The sequence below is a fragment of the Podarcis muralis genome, chromosome 8 (assembly GCF_964188315.1).
Source record: "Podarcis muralis chromosome 8, rPodMur119.hap1.1, whole genome shotgun sequence".
NCBI lineage: Eukaryota > Metazoa > Chordata > Lepidosauria > Squamata > Lacertidae > Podarcis > Podarcis muralis.
Genome location: NC_135662.1, coordinates 1,255,047 through 1,275,196, shown reverse-complemented (window position 1 = coordinate 1,275,196; position 20,150 = coordinate 1,255,047). Strand labels below are relative to the sequence as shown.

Below are 20,150 nucleotides of genomic sequence, written 5' to 3'. Positions count from 1 at the left end.
CCCGAGGAGCAGCGTGGAGTTAACCTACGGAACTCCCTCCCCCAGGAGGCAGGAGTGGCTTGAAAAGCCTTTTTGATGTATGGAAGTGAGAGCTGGACCATAAAGAAGGCCGAAGAATTGATGCTTTTGAATTATTGTGCTGGAGGAGACTCTTGAGAGTCCCATGGACTGCAAGAAGATCCAACCTCTCCATTCTGAAGGAAATTAGCCCTGAGTGCTCACTGGAAGGACAGATCCTGAAGCTGAGGCTCCAAGACTTTGGCCACCTCATGAGAAGAGAAGACTCCCTGGAAAAGACCCTGATGTTGGGAAAGATGGAGGGCACAAGGAGAAGGGGACGACAGAGGACAAGGTGGCTGGACAGTGTTCTCGAAGCTACCAGCATGAGTTTGACCAAACTGCGGGAGGCAGTGGAAGACAGGAGGGCCTGGCATGCTCTGGTCCAGGGGTCACGAAGAGGCGGACACCACTAAAGGACTCAACAACAACAAGTCCACTGAAATCCAAAAGAACTATGATGGTGGTGATGGACTACATGGAATTGGCGGAAATGACTGGTAGAATCCGAGACCAGGGAGAAGAGTCTGTGGAAGAAGACTGGAAGGAATTCAAAGACTATTTACGGAGATATTGTAAAATAAATGAATGCTAGAATGATGTTGGATTGAAATTAAGTGGTTTCTAGCTGTAATGGTATAAAAGAATATGGGGGAAAAAAGGTTTTTTATAAGTAAAAAATTTAGGTTATAATAACTTAAGATTAAAGATCAGGGTAGAATAAAGAGGGAAAGAAACTGCTGAGCTAATAAATTGAATTGGAATACAAAAAAGGGAGGTATGAGGAGGTCCGGGAAACAAGTAAATGATAAATAATGTGATGAAAAGACTGTTTTTAACTATTTTTATTTTGTATTTTTTCTTTTTTCCTTTGCTATTTTGTAAGGTAAAAACCCTAATAAAAATGTTATAAAAAAAAAAAAATCCAAAAGAACTATGTTGTTGTTGTTTAGTCGTGTCCGACTCTTCATGACCCCCTGGACCAGAGCACGCCAGGCCATCCTGTCTTCCACAGAACCATCTTTATATATGCAACTACAGTGGCTAGAATTTGAGTAGCAAAAAACCTGGAAATGTGACTCAATTCCTACAAAGCTTGACTGGCAGGTGAAGACGATGGAAGACGTGGAACTTGCGAAAATGACTGGGAGAATAAGAGGAAACTCAAAACCAGAAAGTGTGTAAAGAATGGATAACATTTAAAGAATACCTAAAGCAATATTGCGAAAAGGCAAATCTCCAGACAGGTCTAGATTGAATCTTGAATATTCAGGAAAAGTATAAACGTTGAAATTTTTCTGGATATTAACAAATATAACAGGAAATGCGTAAAGGTTAAGAATATGTAGAAAGCACAGTGAGTCAATGTATGTGCGATGTTTGACAATGTGTTGTTAATGTTTAGTTGTCATTGAGGCATTGTCAGTTATATGTAATTTGTTTTGCAATAAAGTTATGTAAAATAAAAGATAGGGGGAATTCATGGACGGCCCTCGAGGGCTCCTAGCCAGGATGAGGCAGCAATGCACCCCTTGCAGAAAGCCTTCAGGCCTCCCAGGGCAGGGGGTGCAGCGCCTGCCTCTTGGGCTGCTTCTTTTACGCTGGACATGGGTGCGAATCTCTCCCACATCAGCCACAGAAGGTGCTGCAAGTCTCCCAAGGTTTGGCCACTCCCCGAGGTGCATGCTTCACTTGGTCTCCCAAGACAGGCTGGTGCCAATCAAAACTAGATGCAGGTATACGCTGGGACTCCCGCAGTTCTTTCGACAATCCCCCTTGAGCTGGCGATGAATCATAGGATGGCAGAGTTGGCAGGGACCTGAAGGAGTCATCTAGTCCAACCCCTGCAATGCGGGACTCTCAGGTAGATCAAACATGATGAGACCGGATTTGCAAATGGTGACGAAGAGCAGGGGGCTTAAGGTCACCCCAAAGCACAACCACACCCTGCTCTCCCGTAAACGTACCTGGCTATTAGGATCTTCCACGGAGGCCCTACTAGAGATTCCCCACAAAGTTGCCCAGGATTTCAGGCAGGGAATATTCAGAGATTCCAGATTCTACTTGGGTCTTTCCTCTGGGGCCCTAGGTGTTGCAGGAATTTATGTATAGGTGGGGGGGGGGGTTGCCCCTCCAGCAGATCTCATGCACATGCAGCCGCCTACCAAAATCAGCACAATCACTTTTGTGACTTTTGTGACTTGTCCCCACAAAACACTTCATCACAGATTTTTCCTGTCTATTCAAAGGGCCTTTGCTGCCCGATCCCAAATGTAAGAATTCACTGATAAATGTTTCTATGAACTGGCTCACTGGGGAAACTTCAGAAATTCCTATAGACCTGTGAGCTCAGCTCCTCAGCAGCCCCTCTGCCTGAGTGATAATCCCTGGCATCCTGATACCTGAGTGCCAGGCAGGTAGCCATTCCAGAAAGAACAAACCCAGATGAAGACAAAAGGTGTGATTAACTTGGCTGGGAAACAGGGAAATGTAAATATCTCTTTTGTTCCGCTTGATGGGTGTTTGGAGGAGGGCAAGGGGAACCATGGGGCAGGGTCCAGGATGCTCAGATTACGGCCACCAGACCTCCCCTTTCATGATGTAACTGTGATGTATGAGTGATGTAGTTTGGGTGGTATAACATGGGGATTAGCAGCTAATAAAAGTTTTGGTTCTGTTTTGTTTGGGTCTTCCATCTTGTTCCACCTTGTGGCAGGTGGGAGTCCTGTCACAACAGTCTTCAATCAAGACCAAGCCTACTGGCTGCTGTTTTGCTCTGGGATTCCTGGCTGGTGTCCTTATTTTTTGTCCAAGGGAGCCCTCAAATTTCTCCGTTAACAGTGGCAAAAACCTTCATCTGCCCAGGCCTTTTGTGATCTGGACTTGCCACCCTGGCAGTGCGCTGAAGGTAAAATTATCTCGCCACATGCAGAGTGAGAATTTGGGCTCACTCTGCATGGCTCTAAGGCGCCAACTGCATGCTTTCTGTATTTTTTTTTAATGAAAAACAAAAGTCAAATTTGGAAGCAACCTTTTTGAATAGGAGAGGAAAGCTCTGGATGACTCCCAGGACAGAGGAGCACTTCAGGAATATATTCTTGCCGCAGGTGTGAAGAAACGATTGCCAGAAATCAGTGTAATCCACGGTCATGTCAACAAGGTGCAGTTCTGTGGACCCTTAAGCGCCCGCCCCCCCGGTCGCCTTTTGTCAACACCAATTTTTGAAAATATGCTTTAATCACTTTTTGTATGAGACAGATACATTCTGCAAACTCTTTAAAAAGTTGCTGGGTTGTCAAAACACGGGAATGACCACACACAGCCAAGAACCACCTTGGCTGATAAAGAGAGCTGGGCAGCAGCAGTTGCCAACACAGCCACCTCCGCAGGAAGCAGGGGTGCTGTGGAATTGGAGCAACCCCCCCCCCCACAAGTCGCTGCTTCCCTGCTCCGAGGACGGATCCTGGGGAAGGGGACGGAAGAGAACCGAGGAAGCTCTAGGGGCAGAAACTGCCACGAACCCAAACCAGGCCCCCCCAGGAGAAAAAAGCTTCCAATCACCCGTGCCACCACAGGCAGTAGTACCAAAATCCGGCCGCAGGAGCCCCTGCTGACCAGCATTCCTTATTCCCATAAGGCCTTGGGCTCAAGGCCGGCGAAAGGGGACGCTGTGCCCCTTTCGCTACAGAAGAGCTGCCGGTAGCCAAAAGCTAGGACGGAACTGAATGCCCAACGCCTTCGGGCTGGACGGAAGAGGACCCCCCCCAAGTGAGGGACAGTCCTTTAAAGCGCCCTGAAGGTCAGCACCAAAGGGAGGGAGCTGCCTCTGCCTACCCAGATGGGGGGGCCATCCAGGCTCTGGGCAAAGCTCAGACCCCCCCAACTCCCAGCCACACCCTCGGGCACAGCAGGATTCGAACCGTATTCCCATTGGACAGGGGACCACACCTCCCTCCTCCCTCATTGAGCCGCGGCAGGATTCCCCTGGAAAATTCCCAGCCCAGGTGCCGGCCCCAAGCGTCAGTCCGGAGAAGGCGGCCCCCACTGACAGTTATTGCATTGATCCAGACTTCGGACTCAAAAAAACGAGTACCTGGCGAGCAGCCGTCACAGACAGACACACAGAGAGAAAAAGATCACACAAGGCAACTTTCCAGGGCAAAGATGGCGGCAGCAGCATCTCTGCCCCTGCTGGTGCTGCGGAGAGTCGTGGGGCGCCCAGGAAATGGCAGGAAGAGGCTGCTCTGCCCTCGCCAGGTGTCCCTCTGCTGGTGGGAAGGCAGGAGGGGCATCGCCGGGGGGGGGGTGTCACTGGCTCCCCTCGTAGTTGAGCACGTAGTAGTCGTGGACGTACATGAGGACGGCAATGGGCTGCCCAATGATCAAGGAGATCCACACAGCCGCGTTCCCATAGTTGCCCTGAAGGAAGCGGCCCACAAACCAGGCCAGAGGGATCTGCAGAGGAGGAAAGATGGCGGAGGGAGATGGGTCATTTTAGCCTGGAGAACAGGCGACACGACAGCCATCTTCAGATATCTCAAGGGCTGGAAGGTGGAGCAAGCTTGCTTTCTCCCTGCTGTGGTAGGACTCGAACCCATGGCTTCAAGTGACAAGGAGATTCAACATTAGGAAGAACTTTCTGGTGGTAAGAGCTGCTTGACGGTGAAATGGACTCCCTTGGAAGGTGATGGACTCTCCTCCCTTGGAAGTTTTTAAGCAGAGCTTGGGTGGCCATCTGTCATGGGTGCTTCAATTGGGATTCCTGCATTGCAGGGGGTTGGACTGGATGACCCCGAGGGGTCCCTTCCAACTCTATAGTTCTGTGGTTCTCCACCCTAGGGCCAAAGTGCAGATCCTGCCCCAAGGCTCACAGGAAAGAAGACAGAACTCTCTGGGGTGGTGGCAACAGCAGCATCCTGGACTCCGCTTGACCCTCACCCCCTTTGCCAAGACACCACATACCAGGAGCCTCTGGCAAGGCCGAACTGGCGGCAAGTGGCCTTTGCCAAGTCACTCATGCAAAATAATAATAATAATAAATAATAATAATAATAATAATAATAATAATAATAATAATAATAATAATAAATGTTATTTATATCCCGCCCTCCCCAGCCGAAGCCGGGCTCAGAGCGGCTAACAACAGTAAAATAATACAGCATTCTAAAATCAATTCATTATAAAATCAATTCAAAATCAAATTAATGGCAACCATTGGGCTAGAGTTCTGTGAGGATTACCAAAGGAGGGGGTCAGACTGAACCCTGACAAAGGCCTGGCAGAACAGCTCCGTCTTGCAGGCCCTGCGGAAAGATGTCAAGTCCCGCAGGGCCCTAGTCTCTTGGGACAGAGAGTTCCACCAGATCGGGGCCACAGCCGAAAAAGCCCTGGCTCTGGTTGAGGCCAGCCTAACCTCCCTGTGGCCCAGGACCTCCAAGATGTTTTTGTTTGAAGATCGTAAGCTCCTCCATGGGACATACCAGGGGAGGTAGTCCCATAGGTACGAGGGTCCTAGGCCGTATAGGGCTTTAAAGGTTAAAACCAGCCCCTTGAACCTGATCCTGTACTCCACCGGGAGCCAGTGCAGCTGGTATAGCACTGGGTGAATGTGATCCCATGGTGAGGACCCGATCCTTACCTGAGCCATCATCCCTATGAACGCCCAGGGCCGGAACATCTTCAAGGGCACGCTGACCAGGTACTGGTTGGGGACAGAAACCCACAAAGACATCAGTCCAGAGAGGAGAGGGCGCAAAGGAAACTTGGCTGGCAAGCCTGGCTGCCTCCCATGCCACCCTCTGAAGCCCAGCAAGCAGCCCGTGCGTCTCTCCTTGATTCCAGTCCCTCCAGAGGAAAGAGAACGAAGGGCGCTCTCTTGCCTCCTGAGCTTTCAGGTGTGAGCCCATGGAATGACCCACATGGAGCCAGGGGAGCAAATCAAGGGAGGGAGCTCCAGCCAGGATAGCCTCGCCCACTCCACGTTCAGGAGTTTGAGCCACTTTGCCCTGTTCAAACCTTATGCTGAGAACGGAAGGCAAGACACTATCGCGCCCCCTGCCCCTTCTCTGCTTTCAGAGAGGACGGTCCTTCGCCACCCCTTGAAAGATGCTCATCCATCATTCTTCAGAGAAGGAGGAGCCACAATGTCCCTCAGCTGCATCTAACTTGCTCAAATACACCTTGGCATTTGTCTCCAAATTCCTCCAAAAGATGCAGTGCAACTTGGGAGTTTTCTTCTTTTTTAAAAAAATCATTTTTATTAAGTTTCCCATTTTAACAATCCAATCAAATCACATTGAATGTTCCAAATTATACAAATGCATATCAAATACAGTGGTACCTCGGGTTAAGTACTTAATTCATTCCGGAGGTCCATCCTTAACCTGAAACTGTTCTTAACCTGAAGCACCACTTTAGCTAATGGGGCCTCCTGCTGCTGCTGCCGCGCCGCCGGAGCACGATTTCTGTTCTCATCCTGAAGCAAAGTTCTTAACCTGAAGCACTATTTCTGGGTTAGTGGAGTCTGTAACCTGAAGCGTATGTAACCCAAGGTTCCACTGTAGTCCAAATATTCTGCTTAAATTATAAATTTTTGTTGGGACTTCCATTGCTTCAAGTTCGGGGGGGCTCTGATCATCGCAACTTGGGAGTTTTCAGGTGGTTTCTTAGATCTGAGAACTACTATCTTTACCTCTGCCCAACACACACACACTTTTTTGCTATAGGCAAAACTTGGGAGTAAGCAATTGTCTCCCAAGCCTTTTCCTTACTGGTCTTTGCAGAAATGGTCTCCAGGAGAAAGCTCTGCCTGCTGCCATGTCCGCCTGGACTGGGAAGCTCAGTTTCAGGTGGCCCAGTCACCCCCCTCAATCAGATTTCCTCTCTCAATTTCCTCTCTCTGCTTTCCTCTCTCGCACCCTTGCAGAGAAAGGCTGGCTGAGCACCACCAAGGATGCTTTGTGGTACAAAATCCAAAGCCTTTAAGAAGAGGGTTGATAGTGAAAGCCAGTAAGCGGGGGGGGGGGGGGGAGACCCTTTGGGCTCTCCTGTCGACATTCATGCACATGGATTTGTGGAGCAGGTACTAACCTCGTGGAAGAAAGCAGAAGCGAAGAAGACGCCTGTCTGAGCCACCCATTTGCCAGCCCCCTTCTTCATCATGGGCTTGTAGAAATGCCTAAAGCGCAAAGGAGAGAGAGAACGTAAGAAGAGGCTGCTGGATCTGACCCTGGAGGCCGTTGGTACAAATATTCCTAGAGAAGGCTCTTTCAAAGCCATCTAAGTTGGGGGCCACAGCTGCCTCCTCCAGAAGCGAGTTCCACAGTTTAAATACGTGCTGCACGAAGGAGGACTCCCTTTCATCTGTCCCAAATGGACTATGAGCAGAATTAGCCCGGCCATCCCCCACTGACAGCTACAGCACCCCACCCCCCTTGACCCCAGGATTGTCACAACTCAGCCTAGGTGTACCTCAAGCACCATTTGTGGACAGGGATGTTCCAGTTCTGCCAAAAATAGGTCACGGTCTCCGAGTTCCTGAAGGAAGAAAAGGGACATATGTTGCTGCACGTCAACTAACCCTACAACCCTTGACATCGAGAGAAACCCTTAACAGAGCAAAATAGGTCCCCCCCTCTCTCTTTCGGACAGGGGGCCCAATGCCTGCAGGGTCAAATGTGAGCGGTCTGGCTGCGCACAGGATTCAGTCACTGAGTTTCACCGACGAAGGCTGAGCCCAGCCAGTATCGTCCCTATCAGATGCCTTGAAAGCTCTTCCTACAACGCACACGGAAGGTAGGTGTCTGCATCAATCACCATCATCCTAAGAGACGGGGATCCACACACTGCACCCCGACACTTGTTAGGGCTGGGGAAAACCCTCCCAGTCCTTGCCCATGTTGAGGAAGTCTCCAAAACCCAAGCCTTGGCTGCTCTGCAGGGTGCTTTGAATGCCCAAAGCAGATCTTTTGAGTGCCTTTTACAAGTTTATTTATTTTTTATTATTACAGCCATCTGCCATTTTTTCTGTGGTCCTTGGGCAGGTTATAACAATCTGAGACACAGCTTAAAAACCTGAAAATTGAAAAAAAAGAACACAAGTCACAAAACACACAGGCCCTCCTTGCAGAACTGACTCACCACCAGTCCCTGTAGAACTCCCGGTCTCCAAACTGCATGATTTCCGCAATGACATTCAGGCTGGAGTGGAAGAACCAGTAGAAGAAGATGAGCCAGATCAGGTGGTTGGGGACCTGTCGGGGACAGCAAGGCAGAGGACAGCATTAGTGCAGGGGTCAGCAAACTATGGCCCGGGGGCCGGATGCGGCCCATCAGGCTCATAAATCCGGCCAGCGGACCCTGCCACCCACTCAGTCAGTCCCTGCGCTGAGCTAAACCAGCGCGGAGTTTCCTTGAAACCACACGGGGACCGACTTCCATGACCCTGGCACAGCTTCGAATTGGCTGCAGGAAGCTCCTACAGCCAATCCAAAGCCGCGGATGCCTCTGGGCGGGCAGCGACGCTGGCGTGGCTTCAGATTGGCTGCAGGAAGTTCCTGCAACCAATCCAAAGCCTCGCCAACCGCGTGCTGAGGTAAACCCGGTACGGCCATGAACGGAGAGGCAGCCGGGCAGTGATAGTTTCCATTTATGCCACTGTGCAGTGCTTGGAGTCACAAGACTCTGTTTTGTATTCCAGACATTCCAGACTGTTGGAAGTCTCACAGAAGACAGGAGACAGACGTGACGTTACTGGTTTCCTGTTCCTTTGTTTTCCAGTTGACTCTCTGCTTTCACAGAGAGAACACGTATATTTCTTTTCTGTCTGCGTAGTTAGAAATAAAACTCTTTGCAATGTAGCTCCTATTTCTCGTCCTTCCCTGCTGCTGGATACTCTGCGTAATGAGGGAAGGTGCCTGGAGCCTTATCAGAGGCTCAGGTCGTTAATCATCGTCAGAGGCGATTCCAAAGGACTCGACCGGAGGATGAGCTTTTCCAGCTCGGTCGTAGCGGAGGCTCCGACAGGCGGCAGGTCTGGGCCGCGCCATGCACATTGTGACGGGTGTGTCGTGGGGCTTCAGCCAGAGCTCGGAATGCCTACTGGCCTCGCGCCTGGCACCCGCACTGGAGCAGCTGGAGGGCGAGCTGCGTGCGGCCTGCCCACCAAGCTGGCCTCGGACGACGGGCCGCAGCGCATGGTGTATGCTGCCTGGGAGCTCCGCGGGGACCGGCTGATGGAGCAGCTGCTGCACGTCAACAACGCCGGTGAGCAGGCATGCCGAGAAGAGCTCCTGAGCGCGTGCAGAGTGCGTTCCTCCTCCAGGTCCGGAGGCAACTGCAGGACCGGCTTACAGGGTATTTATATTTTTCAAAATATAGTCCGGCCCCCCACTACAACTCCCACCATCTTGTTCGTTTGAGGCTGGGAGTGATTGGAACCGTAGTCCAAAGGACCTGGACAGCCCCCAGTTGTGACTCGCCTTGCAGGACCCAATACCGGAGGCCTGCTCCCATCCCCATCCCAACCCTCTGTGCCCAGGTGACCTGGGAAGGAAGCCCAGTTTGTGGTACGTACAGCTAGTTTCAGAAGGCGCTCGATGATTCTGGAATAGTCCATGTCCTGCAAGGGAGAGAAGAGCAAGACTCAGCTGAGGAATGTCATTGACCCATCCGGGGTGTGGCTGGCAGAAAGCACCAAGCCCCTGTGTCTTCTTGGGGGGTGGCCTGTCCAGGCAGCTCTCCTTTGGGACGCTGGCAACCAACACACCTTGCAGACCCCTCTCCTAGTTGCAGATGCTGAGCACTGAAGAGGCCACCAGGCCAGCCATAAGCTAAGCTGTGGCTTTTTTAAAACTCAGAAGCATATCATTTCTCCCTCCCCACTTTTCCCATAAAGGGCACGTTTTGGGTCAGTCCTGCTTTCTTGCGGGGGGGGGTGGGGGGTGTCCACAAGCAGTTCCCCAGCACCATGGTGGAGAAGAGGGTCCCCAGGGCATGGCTTACCCGAAAAGGCTTCATGGAGTTCTGGATTGTGGGGACCATCCACTGCAACAAGCACACATTAAAATCAGGTTAATAGGGCCGGGGGGGCAGGTAAAACCCAGGGGTCATCTAGCCCAGCCCCATAAGATACAACCCAGCTTAGCCTCCTTGGTTTGAGGGAATGTTCTCTGGCCCTGTGGCACAGAAGTCATCATCATCATCATCATCATTTATTTGTATGCCGCCTTTCCACAGTTAAAAAAACAATGCTCAAGGCGGCTTACAAAATAGCAAGATTTACATAATTACAAAAGTCATAAACAATAAATAGGTAAAGGGACCCTTGACCATTAGGTCCAGTCATAGAATCATAGAATCATAGAGTTGGAAGAGACCACAAGGGCCATCGAGTCCAACCCCCTGCCAAGCAGGAAACACCATCAGAGCACTCCTGACATATGGTTGTCAAGCCTCTGCTTAAAGACCTCCAAAGAAGGAGACTCCACCACACTCCTTGGCAGCAAATTCCACTGTCGAACAGCTCTTACTGTCAGGAAGTTCTTCCTAATGTTTAGGTGGAATCTTCTTTCTTGTAGTTTGGATCCATTGCTCCGTGTCCGCTTCTCTGGAGCAGCAGAAAACAGCCTTTCTCCCTCCTCTATGTGACATCCTTTTATATATTTGAACATGGCTATCATATCACCCCTTAACCTCCTCTTCTCCAGGCTAAACATGCCCAGCTCCCTTAGCCGTTCCTCGTAAGGCATCGTTTCCAGGCCTTTGACCATTTTGGTTGCCCTCCTCTGGACACGTTCCAGTTTGTCAGTGTCCTTCTTGAACTGTGGTGCCCAGAACTGGACACAGTACTCCAGGTGAGGTCTGACCAGAGCAGAATACAGTGGCACTATGACTTCCCTTGATCTAGATGCTATACTCCTATAATTGCTATACTCCAGAATTGCATTGGCTTTTTTAGCTGCCGCGTCACACTGTTGGCTCATGTCAAGTTTGTGGTCAACCAAGACTCCTAGATCCTTTTCACATGTACTGCTCTCAAGCCAGGTGTCACCCATCTTGTATTTGTGCCTGACTCTGGGGTTGCGGCGCTCATCTCGCTTTACTGGCCAAGGGAGCCAGTGTACAGCTTCTGGGTCATGACTAAGCCACTTCTGGCGAAGCAGAGCAGCGCATGGAAATGCCGTTTACCTTCCCGCCAGAGCGGTACCTATTTATCTACTTGCACTTTGACGTACACTTTTCAAACTGCTAGGTTGGCAGGAGCAGGGACCGAGCAACAGGAGCTCACCCCGTCGCGGGGATTCGAACCGCCGACCTTCTGATCAGCAAGTCCTAGGCTCTGTGGTTTAACCCACAGCGCCACCCGTGTCCCAACAAACAATAAATAAACCACATTGAAAAAATACACAACCAAATGGGAAACAATTTCCAAACTGGAGGAAAGAAAAGTCACCTTTGTGCAGTATAGAGAACCACCCCCAACTCTGATCACAAGGGCAAGGCTGCCCCAACTCCTCCAGCTACTGGGACCCAAAACATACCACCAAGCTCTGAAAAGTGCCTGCTCTTGACCCCTACCCAGACAAAAAGGTCTCAGAGCCTCTGAACAGACCCCTCTTCCAACCACCATCACCCATCTTCAGTTCCTGCTCCCGTCTTGGATTTCCAGCACTCGCTGAAGAGTTTTTCTTTTTATTCCAATAGGAATTTCCACCAAAGTCTGATCTTAGCTTTAACCATTTTTTACTTTTTCTGCACACCACTCGGGGAGACAATTCCAGCGAAGCGGTATGTCAAATGTTTAAATAAGCACCGTATTTTTCGCTCTGTAAGACGCACCAGACCATAAGACACACCTATGTTTTGGAGGAGGAAAACAAGAAAAAAATATATTCTGAATCCCAGAAGCCAGAACAGCAAGAGGGAACTGGCTTCTGGGATAGCCTCTTGCTGTTCTGGCTTCTGGGACAGCCACGCGCAGCTTCTCCCAGGCAGCGGGATGAAGGCTCCCCCTACCCGGAAGAGGCTGCGCGTGAATAAGCCAGAAGCCAGGACAGTGAGCAGGAAGCCTCAATGCAAAGCCTCCTGAGCGAAGAGGAAGGAGCGCTCCCATTGTGCTCAAGAGGCTTTGCGTGGCTATCCCTGAAGCCAGGAGAGCAAGAGGGATCGGTGCGCACCAATCCCTCTTGCTCTCCTGGCTTCAGCGACAGCTGCGCAGCCTGCATTCGCCCCATAAGACGCACACACATTTCCCCTTACTTTTTAGGAGGGGGAAAGTGTGTCTTACAGAGCAAAAAATACGGTAATAACGTAACAAGCTTCCATCTAGGCAGATCAGCTTCAGCCCACATGCAGTACCGCCAAATCAGGCAGATGTTCAACGGGAGTGTTCCAGTACCTCCAAACAGTTTTAGCAGTTGGATCAGGGAAGGTGGCAACCGTCTCTGCACCCCTTCCTGTCCTTGGCCCCCCGTGTCTGCTGCTGCAGTATCTTTTTTGCCCCCCAACCTTCCTCTCTGCACCAGACACTCCAGAAGGGGGCACAGGGCAGCTCCTGGCCACTTCTAGACTGGAACCAGAGAGAGCCTGTGGTCTGCTTTAGGCACCCTGCCCAGGTGGTGCTCTCTGGCCAGACCCCCTGCCATGCCCTGTGCTTCAAAGGTGCCAGCAGCAGGTACAGAGCAAGCCCCCCCCTGCCCCCCCTTACCTGCTGAATCAGCCCCACCATCAGCTGGAGGAAGAAGAGCTGGGAAAGGGGGGAGAAAAAGAAGAGGCCAGGAGTGAGGGACCATCAACACGAGAACTCATGAATGTCCAAGGAAGCGGGAGGCTGGAAGGTTCAGGTCAGGTGCAGGAAAGTCCTTTTCTCTCGTTAATCTGTGGAACTTACGCCTGCAGGAGGCAGGATGGCCACCAAACTGGAAGACTTTAAAAGCCGGATCGGACACATGGATGGAAGAGGGAGACAGTCGATGGCTGCTAGCCAGGAGGGGACAGTGGCATAATAATAACATTTTTTAAAAGAATTTTTATTGATTTTCCAGTAAAAAACATCCAATTAAATATCTAATCATATTAGTTCAATTAATAAAATAAAAAACTAAAATAAAAATATCAAATTATAGTCCAAAGTGTATTTATTAATTTCTTGGTGCTCCCCACAGTCTGGATCTCTGGAGCATATCTCCACATATGCTTCTCCCTGGCATAATAATAAATAATAATAATAATAATGCCAGGAGGGAACAGTGGCAGCATAATAATAATATATTTTTTTAATTACTATTATTTATTACTATTATTTATTATTTATTATGTATACCCCATCCATCTGGCTAGTTTTCCCCAGCCACTCTGGGCGACTCCCAACAGAATATTAAAAGTACAATAAAACATCAAGCATTAAAAACTTCCCTAAACAGGGCTTTCCAAAACAGGGTGTTGCGCTCATGTTGTGCTTGCCGGTTTCCCATAATAAGCACCTGGCTGCTGACTAAATGAGCCATTAACCTGATCCAGCGGGGCTCTCTTTATGTTCCTATCGGCAGCCGGCAGCCTACACCCAGCCTCCAGGCCAAAACTCTTTCCCACAACCCTGCAGGCTTTCCAAGACCCTGGGCCTTCCTTGCTAGGGGTTCCCACCCCCTCCCTACGGCCCCAACACTACACTGGGTGCAATCCTGACCCCTCCAATATTACAGGGGAGGCAGGCAGCGTCTTCTTGGTGTGGGGCGGGGTCCTTAGGTGTGCACAACCTGCACTAAATATTCAGCCACCGTCACAGGGACTCGCAGCCGGCTTCCCCCAGGTTCGACTCAAAGGGAAGAAAATTTGAAAGTACAGCGGTACCTCTGGATGCAAACGGGATCCGTTCCGGAGCCCCCTTCGCATCCCGAGTAAACCGTAAGACGCGACTGCACGTCCACGGGTCGAGTTTTACCGCTTCCACGCATGACGTCATTTTGAGCATCTGCACATGTGCGAGCGGCAAAACCCAAAAGTAACGCACTCTTACGTCCGGGTCGCCGCAGAGCGTAACTTGAAAATGCTCAACCTGAAGCACTTTTAACCCAAGGTATGACTGTATAACAGCCTTCATTGCCTTGCAAAGGGGGTGGGGAGCTGGGGGTGGGCAGGGGGCAAGGAAGACGGGTCGCCGCCAGACCCAGGGCAGGGGGCCTCACCATCTCAGCCAGCCTGCGCAGCAGAAAGCGCTTGCGGACGCGAGGAGAGCGTGGGAAGTTCAGCTCGTAGCACAAGGTCGGTGCGAAGAGGAAGTAGTAGAGGTCTGCCATGGAAATGGGAGGAGAGAGGCGTTAAGGGCAGGGGGCACCAAACAGGAGCTGGCCTCTCCCTTTGGGAAAAGGACCGCAGCTCAGGCACAGAGAAAGTGAGCTGCATGCAGAAGACCCCGGCCCAAACCGCCCCCCGCCCCCCAGCAGCATCTCCCCAGGCAAGCAAGGCTGGGAGAAGTTGGATGCCTGAAATCCTGGAGAGCCGGTCAGTGCAGGGAACACTGCCCTAGATGGGCCAATGGTCTGACTCCACACAAGGCAGCTTCCCCTGTTCCCCAATGTCGGGGGGTGGGGAGCAGAAGAATCCCAGGGGACCTTTGACCTCGGAGCCACCGCACGCCAGGGGAAGGCAAGCGCCACAAAGCTCTGGCCTCCCAGAGGAGTGTCAGTCCAAGGATGGTGTCGCCGCCAGACGCCCAACCCCACCAGAGCCACAGGGAACCATCTGCCACGGAGTTCTTGCCTGGCCACGTTACCTCTATAGGTCAGGTTCGCTGGGTAAGCCACGGCCCCCGAGGCCACGTTTCCATTGGCCTTCTGCGACCCGGCGGCTGGAACAGACAACGAAAGGGCATCAGTCAGAGAACGCAGATCAGAGAATGGCAGCGTTGGAAGGAACCCCTAAGGTCATCCAGAACAACCCACTGCAAGGCAGGAATCTTGGGCCCAACATGGGTCTTGGACCCACGACCCCGAAATTCAGAGTCTCCTGCTCTACCAGCTGAGCTACCCACAGCCGTTGCCTTATTCCTGACCCTCCGGGTCCCTTCTAATTCTGTTGTTATTTAGTCATTTAGTCGTGTCCGACTCTTCATGACCCCATGGACCAGAGCACGCCAGGCACTCCTGTCTTCCCTTCTAATTCTACAATTCGATGATTCCATAAGTCAACTCAAACCAGAAAGGTGCACAGAAAAGGACATTAGAATGGAAGAGGAGCCAGCTGGATGATGTCAAAAGGGGCCCAACCAGTCCAGCATCCTCTTCTGACAGCCGCCAACCAGATGCTCCCATGGAAAACTGGCACACGGGACCTGAGCCCCTCCTGTGGCTTCCAGAAGCTCCTATCAGGAGCATAGCTGTCAACCTTCCCTTTTTTTGTGGGAAATTCCCTTATTCCAGCGCCGTTTCCCACTGCTTCCCGCTGATATCCCAGATTGTTAGATATCCCGTAGACTGTCCCCGGGACAGGTGAGGCTGCTGATCCCTTATTTTCAAATCTGAAAGCTGCCAGCTATGAGATCAGGAGCCTTGTGGCCTCCAGCAGAGGAGGAACAGCCTAGCCAGCCTGGCTTGTAGCCACGGACAGCCCTTTCCTCCTCCATGAACTTGTCCAACCCTCTTTCACAGCCATCCCAGTTGGCACTTGGGGGGGGGGTCCTCAGGTGCCCCCACCAGGCCTGGCTCAGGGCTCACCGGAGCGGGTTCGGGCGGCCTTGGCTTGCCTCTTCTCCCGGCACCACTTGTTGACGTCCTTGAAGGAGAAGAGCTTGAGGAAAAGGATGGTGTGGACGCCCAGAGCAAAGACGGCCCCAACTGCGGAGGAAGAAGACAAGCGGGTGGGCGAGAGACACAACACACAGCGCCCCAGATAGTCTGCATGCCCCAGAGGCGGGAAGAGGGTGAAGCCAACCTGACTCACTGATGTTGCAGGAATTTATGTATAGGGTGGGGGGGTGCCCCTCAAGCAGATATCCTGCACATGCAGCCCACTACCAAAATCAGCACAATCCCTTTTGTGACTTGTCCCCACAAAACACTTCATTACAGTTTCTTCCTATCTATTCAAAGGGCCTTTGCTGCACGATCCCAAATGTAAGAATTCACTGATAAATGTTTCTATGAACTGGCTCACTGGGAAAACTTCAGAAATTCATATAGACATGTGAGCTCAGCTCCTCAGCAGCCCCTCTGCCTGAGTGGTAATCCCTGGCCTCCTGATACCTGAGTGCCATTCCAGAAATAACAAACCCAGATGAAGACAAAAGGGTGTGATGAACTTGGCTGGGAAACAGGGAAATGTGAATATCTCTTTTGTTTCACTTGATGGGTGTTTGGTGGAGGGCAAGGGGAACCATGGGGCAGGGTCCAGGATGCTCAGATTCCTGCCACCAGACCTCTCCTTTCATGATGTAACCGTGATGTAGTTTGGGGGTGTAACATGGGGATTAGCAGCTAATAAAAGTTTGGGTTCTCTTTTGTTCTGGGCTTCCATCTTGTTCCACCTTGTGGCAGGTGGGAGTCCTGTCGCGACAGTCTTCAATCAAGACCAAGCCTACTGGCTGCTGTTTTGCTCTGGTATTCCTGGCTGGTGTCTTGTTTTTTTGTCCAAGGGAGCCCTCAGATTTCTCCGTTAACACTGACCAACCCCCATGGAGAAGAGGTAGCTCTTCTCAAAGGCTATTTGGGGTGGAGACAGGACAAGGTGACTTTATGCGCCAGCATCTTCTGAGAAGGAGAGATCAGAAACCTCCCAGCTCACCGCCCACCTCTGCCTGGGTCACAAGCGGTAGGGCAGGGCAAGAGAGCGATACAGCACCCTAAACCAGTTTGAAGCCCGTTTTGTGATATCGGTTCCATAATTTTTGACCTGGCGATATATCGTGAATCATGACATGTGTGTGTCCGTGCATGCGCTATACAAAAATCACGATGTGGGGGAAATTGTGAAGCCAGGTAATGCCTCTCTGTAGCTCCAACCTTATTTCAGACATGCGGGAAAGCTGCTTTTCAAATCAAGGGCCGCATTCCCTTCAAAGCAACCTCCTGGGGGCCAGATGTGAGTGTTGGGTGGGAGGGAGGGACCAGGCAAAAGGGGATGGGACATCAATGCAGATGCTGATTCTGCACAATAGGCTAGTTATGCAGAAAGAGAGAAGAAACGTACACCTCTCCTGCAACCAGCCCCCAGGCCTGAGGCTTCCCAGCCCCAATCTGGGGGCCCTGCCACCCAGGAGCCCGCAACAGAAAGCCGCTTTTTCAGAGCAAGTCCACAAGTCGGGGGGGGGGGCGGCGGCTGTGCACTCACCTGGCGTGATGGAGGTGACAGCAAGAGTCACCAGCGCAGGGAAGCATAAGATTGTCAGGAGGTTAACGGTGTGCAGGACGGCCCCCAGGTGCTCCGACATAGAGCCCTGCGGAAGGAAGGGAAACAGGGGCAATGCTCTATGGCCACCTTAAGCGCTCCCTGCCCACCCCTCAAAGGGGGGCCTGTTATTGTTCTTATTATTTCAATTTATATACCTCCCATTATCAAGAGATATTAGGGTGTTGTAAACCAGGACTCAAGGCAGCTTAAACAAATCAATATGATGCACATACAAAGCTGAAAGCATTATCAGCAGTAACAGTCAAAAGGGGAATTAAACTCTAATAGGATTAAAACAGTGTGTGTGTGTGTGTGTGTGTGTGTGTGTGTGTGTGTGTGTAAAATATAACATATACTGTATTTTTCGCTCTATAGGACACACTTTTCCCCCTCCAAAAATGAAGGGGAAATGTGTGTGCATCCTATGGAGCGAATGCAGGCTTTCGCTGAAGCCTTCAGAGCGAGAGGGGTCGGTGCGCACCGACCCCTCTCGCTCTCCAGGCTTCAGGAAGCTATCTGCAAGCCTTCAGAGCGCGGCGGGAGTGCCCGCTGCGCTCTGAAGGCTTGCGGATAGCAGCCTGCATCCCGAAGCTTGGGGCACGCGCCCCGGGCTTCGGGCAGATAGCCGCAAGCCTTGGGAGCCCCGCGGGAGTTCCCACCGGGCTCCCAAGGCTTGCGGACAGCAGCCTCCAAACCCGACCTGGTTGGGAGCCTGGCGGTGGGGAAAGCAGTGCTTCTCCCCACTGCCAGCCCCACAAGCTCGGGGACAGCGGGGAGGCAGAGCGCCGCCTTCCCACTGTTCCCCGACCTGGTTTGGAGGCTGGCGGTGGGGGAAAGCAGCGCTCCCCCCCCGCCAGCCCCAAAGAGCAGGTCGAAAGGAACCCAAAGCCTCCGGAGCCCAGCGGGATTTTTTTTTTCCTGTTCTCCCCCCTCATATGGTCCGGTGCGTCCTATGGTCCGGTGCGTCCAATAGAGCGAAAAATACAGTGTGTGTGTGTGTGTGTGTGTGTGTGTGTATAAATTAAAATACTGGTAATAAAAACAGTGCAGCACTATGACAAGCACTTCCTTAAAAAGAAGAACAGTCAGTTCCCAAAGGCCTGTTGGGAAAAACCGGTCTTCACCGGCCAGCAGGAGGACAACAAGGAGGGAGCCAGTCTGGCTTCTCTAGGAAAGGACTTCCAAAGTTGTATTGGAGGAGCCACCTCCGAGAAGGCCCTCTCCTGCGCCCCCTACCCAGCATGCCCGTGAGGGTGGCGGAACTGAGAGAAGGGCCTCCCCTGAAGATCTCAGAGGCCGGGCAGGTCCCTATGGCTGAACACGATCCTTCAGATAGCCTGAGCCTAAGCCCTAAAGAGACCCCGCTTCGCAAGGGATCCCAGCCTGCCCCCCAAAGCACACTTACCACCGCCAGCCTCTTCTCAATGTGCAGAGCTGCCAGAGCGAACACATTGGCCACTGGGGGGAAAGCAAATGTTGGCAATCATTGCTGGGCAGTGCAGGCAACCAGGAACAAGGATTTGGGTCCCCGTTCTCAGCCGGCCCAGGAATTTGCAAGCCTGCAGGTTGGAAGGGACCCCCAAGGCTCATCTAGTCCAACCCCAGAAAAGGCACTCCCATCCATTCATCCCCCGCCACCTCCAACCCCCCTCCCTCTCTCTCTCTCTCTCTCTCATGCACACGCATTGCCTCACTCAAGAGCCCTGATCTGAACGGTGCAGGAGACCGGCAGCACCAGGGACCCAAAAGCTGCAGGACACAGAGGCCGCGAGGAGATTTGTAAGCAAGCAGCTCTTCAAGAGGTGCGAGTGGAAGGAGCCAAGCAGAGACCAGGCGTCTGCTGGGTCGCGCAGAGAAATTCAAGACAAATGCCGACTCACCGATAATAAGGCACAGCGCAGGCCAGCTGTAGGGGTCTTTCAGGAACAGGGAGATGACCTGGATGGGGTCCACCAAGATGCCGTACCTGAGGAGGGAAGGAGCACATGGTCAGAGGCACTCTCTCCTCCCTCCCAGTCGGGCAACGCAAACCCAGGAAGGAGGAGGCTTGGGTGAGAAAGCTGCAGCCCTTTGTTCCACACCCCTATGCTTGATGCAGAAGGCCTTCTCCTGTCTGCTGGCTCCAAGTCCTTTGGGAGAAGGGCAGGACGACGGGAGGCATGTGGCTTCCCAGGAGACGAGCTGCGCATCGACAAGGAGGCACTCTCGGGATCAAGCCACCCCAGGCCCAGGGATACCCCACCTGGGGAGGGAGAAACTAGAAGCCACTCAGAAACAAGGCAGTGGATTTTTGCCAGCCCCTGCAAGGCACCCAGAGGGCTTGGAAGAGATGGGCAAACTTGGACAGAACTGGCTAGCATCACTACAGCGCTGTGTTGCAGGACAAAAGTTTTTCATAAAGTTGGAAGGGACCTCTGGGGGTGACGCCCTCTGAGGGTCCCCTGGCATGCAGGAATCACAGCTACAGGTGAAACTCGGAAAACTAGAATATTGTGGGAAAGTTCATTTATTTCAGTAATTCAACTTAAAAAGTGAAACTAATATATGAGATAGACTCATGACATGCAAAGCGAGATATGTCAAGCCTTTATTTGTTATAATTGTGATGATCATGGCGTACAGCTGATGAAAACCCCAAATTAACAATCTCAGAAAATTAGAGCAATATTGGACCTCTGAGAAGTAGAATCAACACAGACTGTGGAAACTTC

General features: G+C 51.7%; 1 protein-coding gene across 1 annotated transcript in view; it reads right to left on the bottom strand.

Annotated features, from left to right (window-relative positions):
- Positions 1 to 3,275: 3,275 nt before the first annotated feature.
- Positions 3,276 to 20,150, bottom strand: part of DGAT1 (diacylglycerol O-acyltransferase 1) — a 36,611-nt gene continuing 19,736 nt past the window's right edge. The window contains exons 4-17 of the mRNA XM_028735962.2: positions 19,320 to 19,405; positions 18,845 to 18,897; positions 17,380 to 17,485; positions 15,768 to 15,887; positions 14,828 to 14,902; positions 14,241 to 14,344; positions 12,764 to 12,802; positions 10,060 to 10,101; positions 9,632 to 9,676; positions 8,197 to 8,309; positions 7,528 to 7,593; positions 7,147 to 7,234; positions 5,696 to 5,758; positions 3,276 to 4,512 (exon numbers count right to left, since the gene is read on the bottom strand). Of these exons, the coding sequence (XP_028591795.2) occupies positions 4,366 to 4,512; positions 5,696 to 5,758; positions 7,147 to 7,234; positions 7,528 to 7,593; positions 8,197 to 8,309; positions 9,632 to 9,676; positions 10,060 to 10,101; positions 12,764 to 12,802; positions 14,241 to 14,344; positions 14,828 to 14,902; positions 15,768 to 15,887; positions 17,380 to 17,485; positions 18,845 to 18,897; positions 19,320 to 19,405 (1,147 nt within the window). The 3' untranslated portion in view covers positions 3,276 to 4,365. The remainder of the gene's footprint in view (positions 4,513 to 5,695; positions 5,759 to 7,146; positions 7,235 to 7,527; positions 7,594 to 8,196; positions 8,310 to 9,631; positions 9,677 to 10,059; positions 10,102 to 12,763; positions 12,803 to 14,240; positions 14,345 to 14,827; positions 14,903 to 15,767; positions 15,888 to 17,379; positions 17,486 to 18,844; positions 18,898 to 19,319; positions 19,406 to 20,150) is intronic.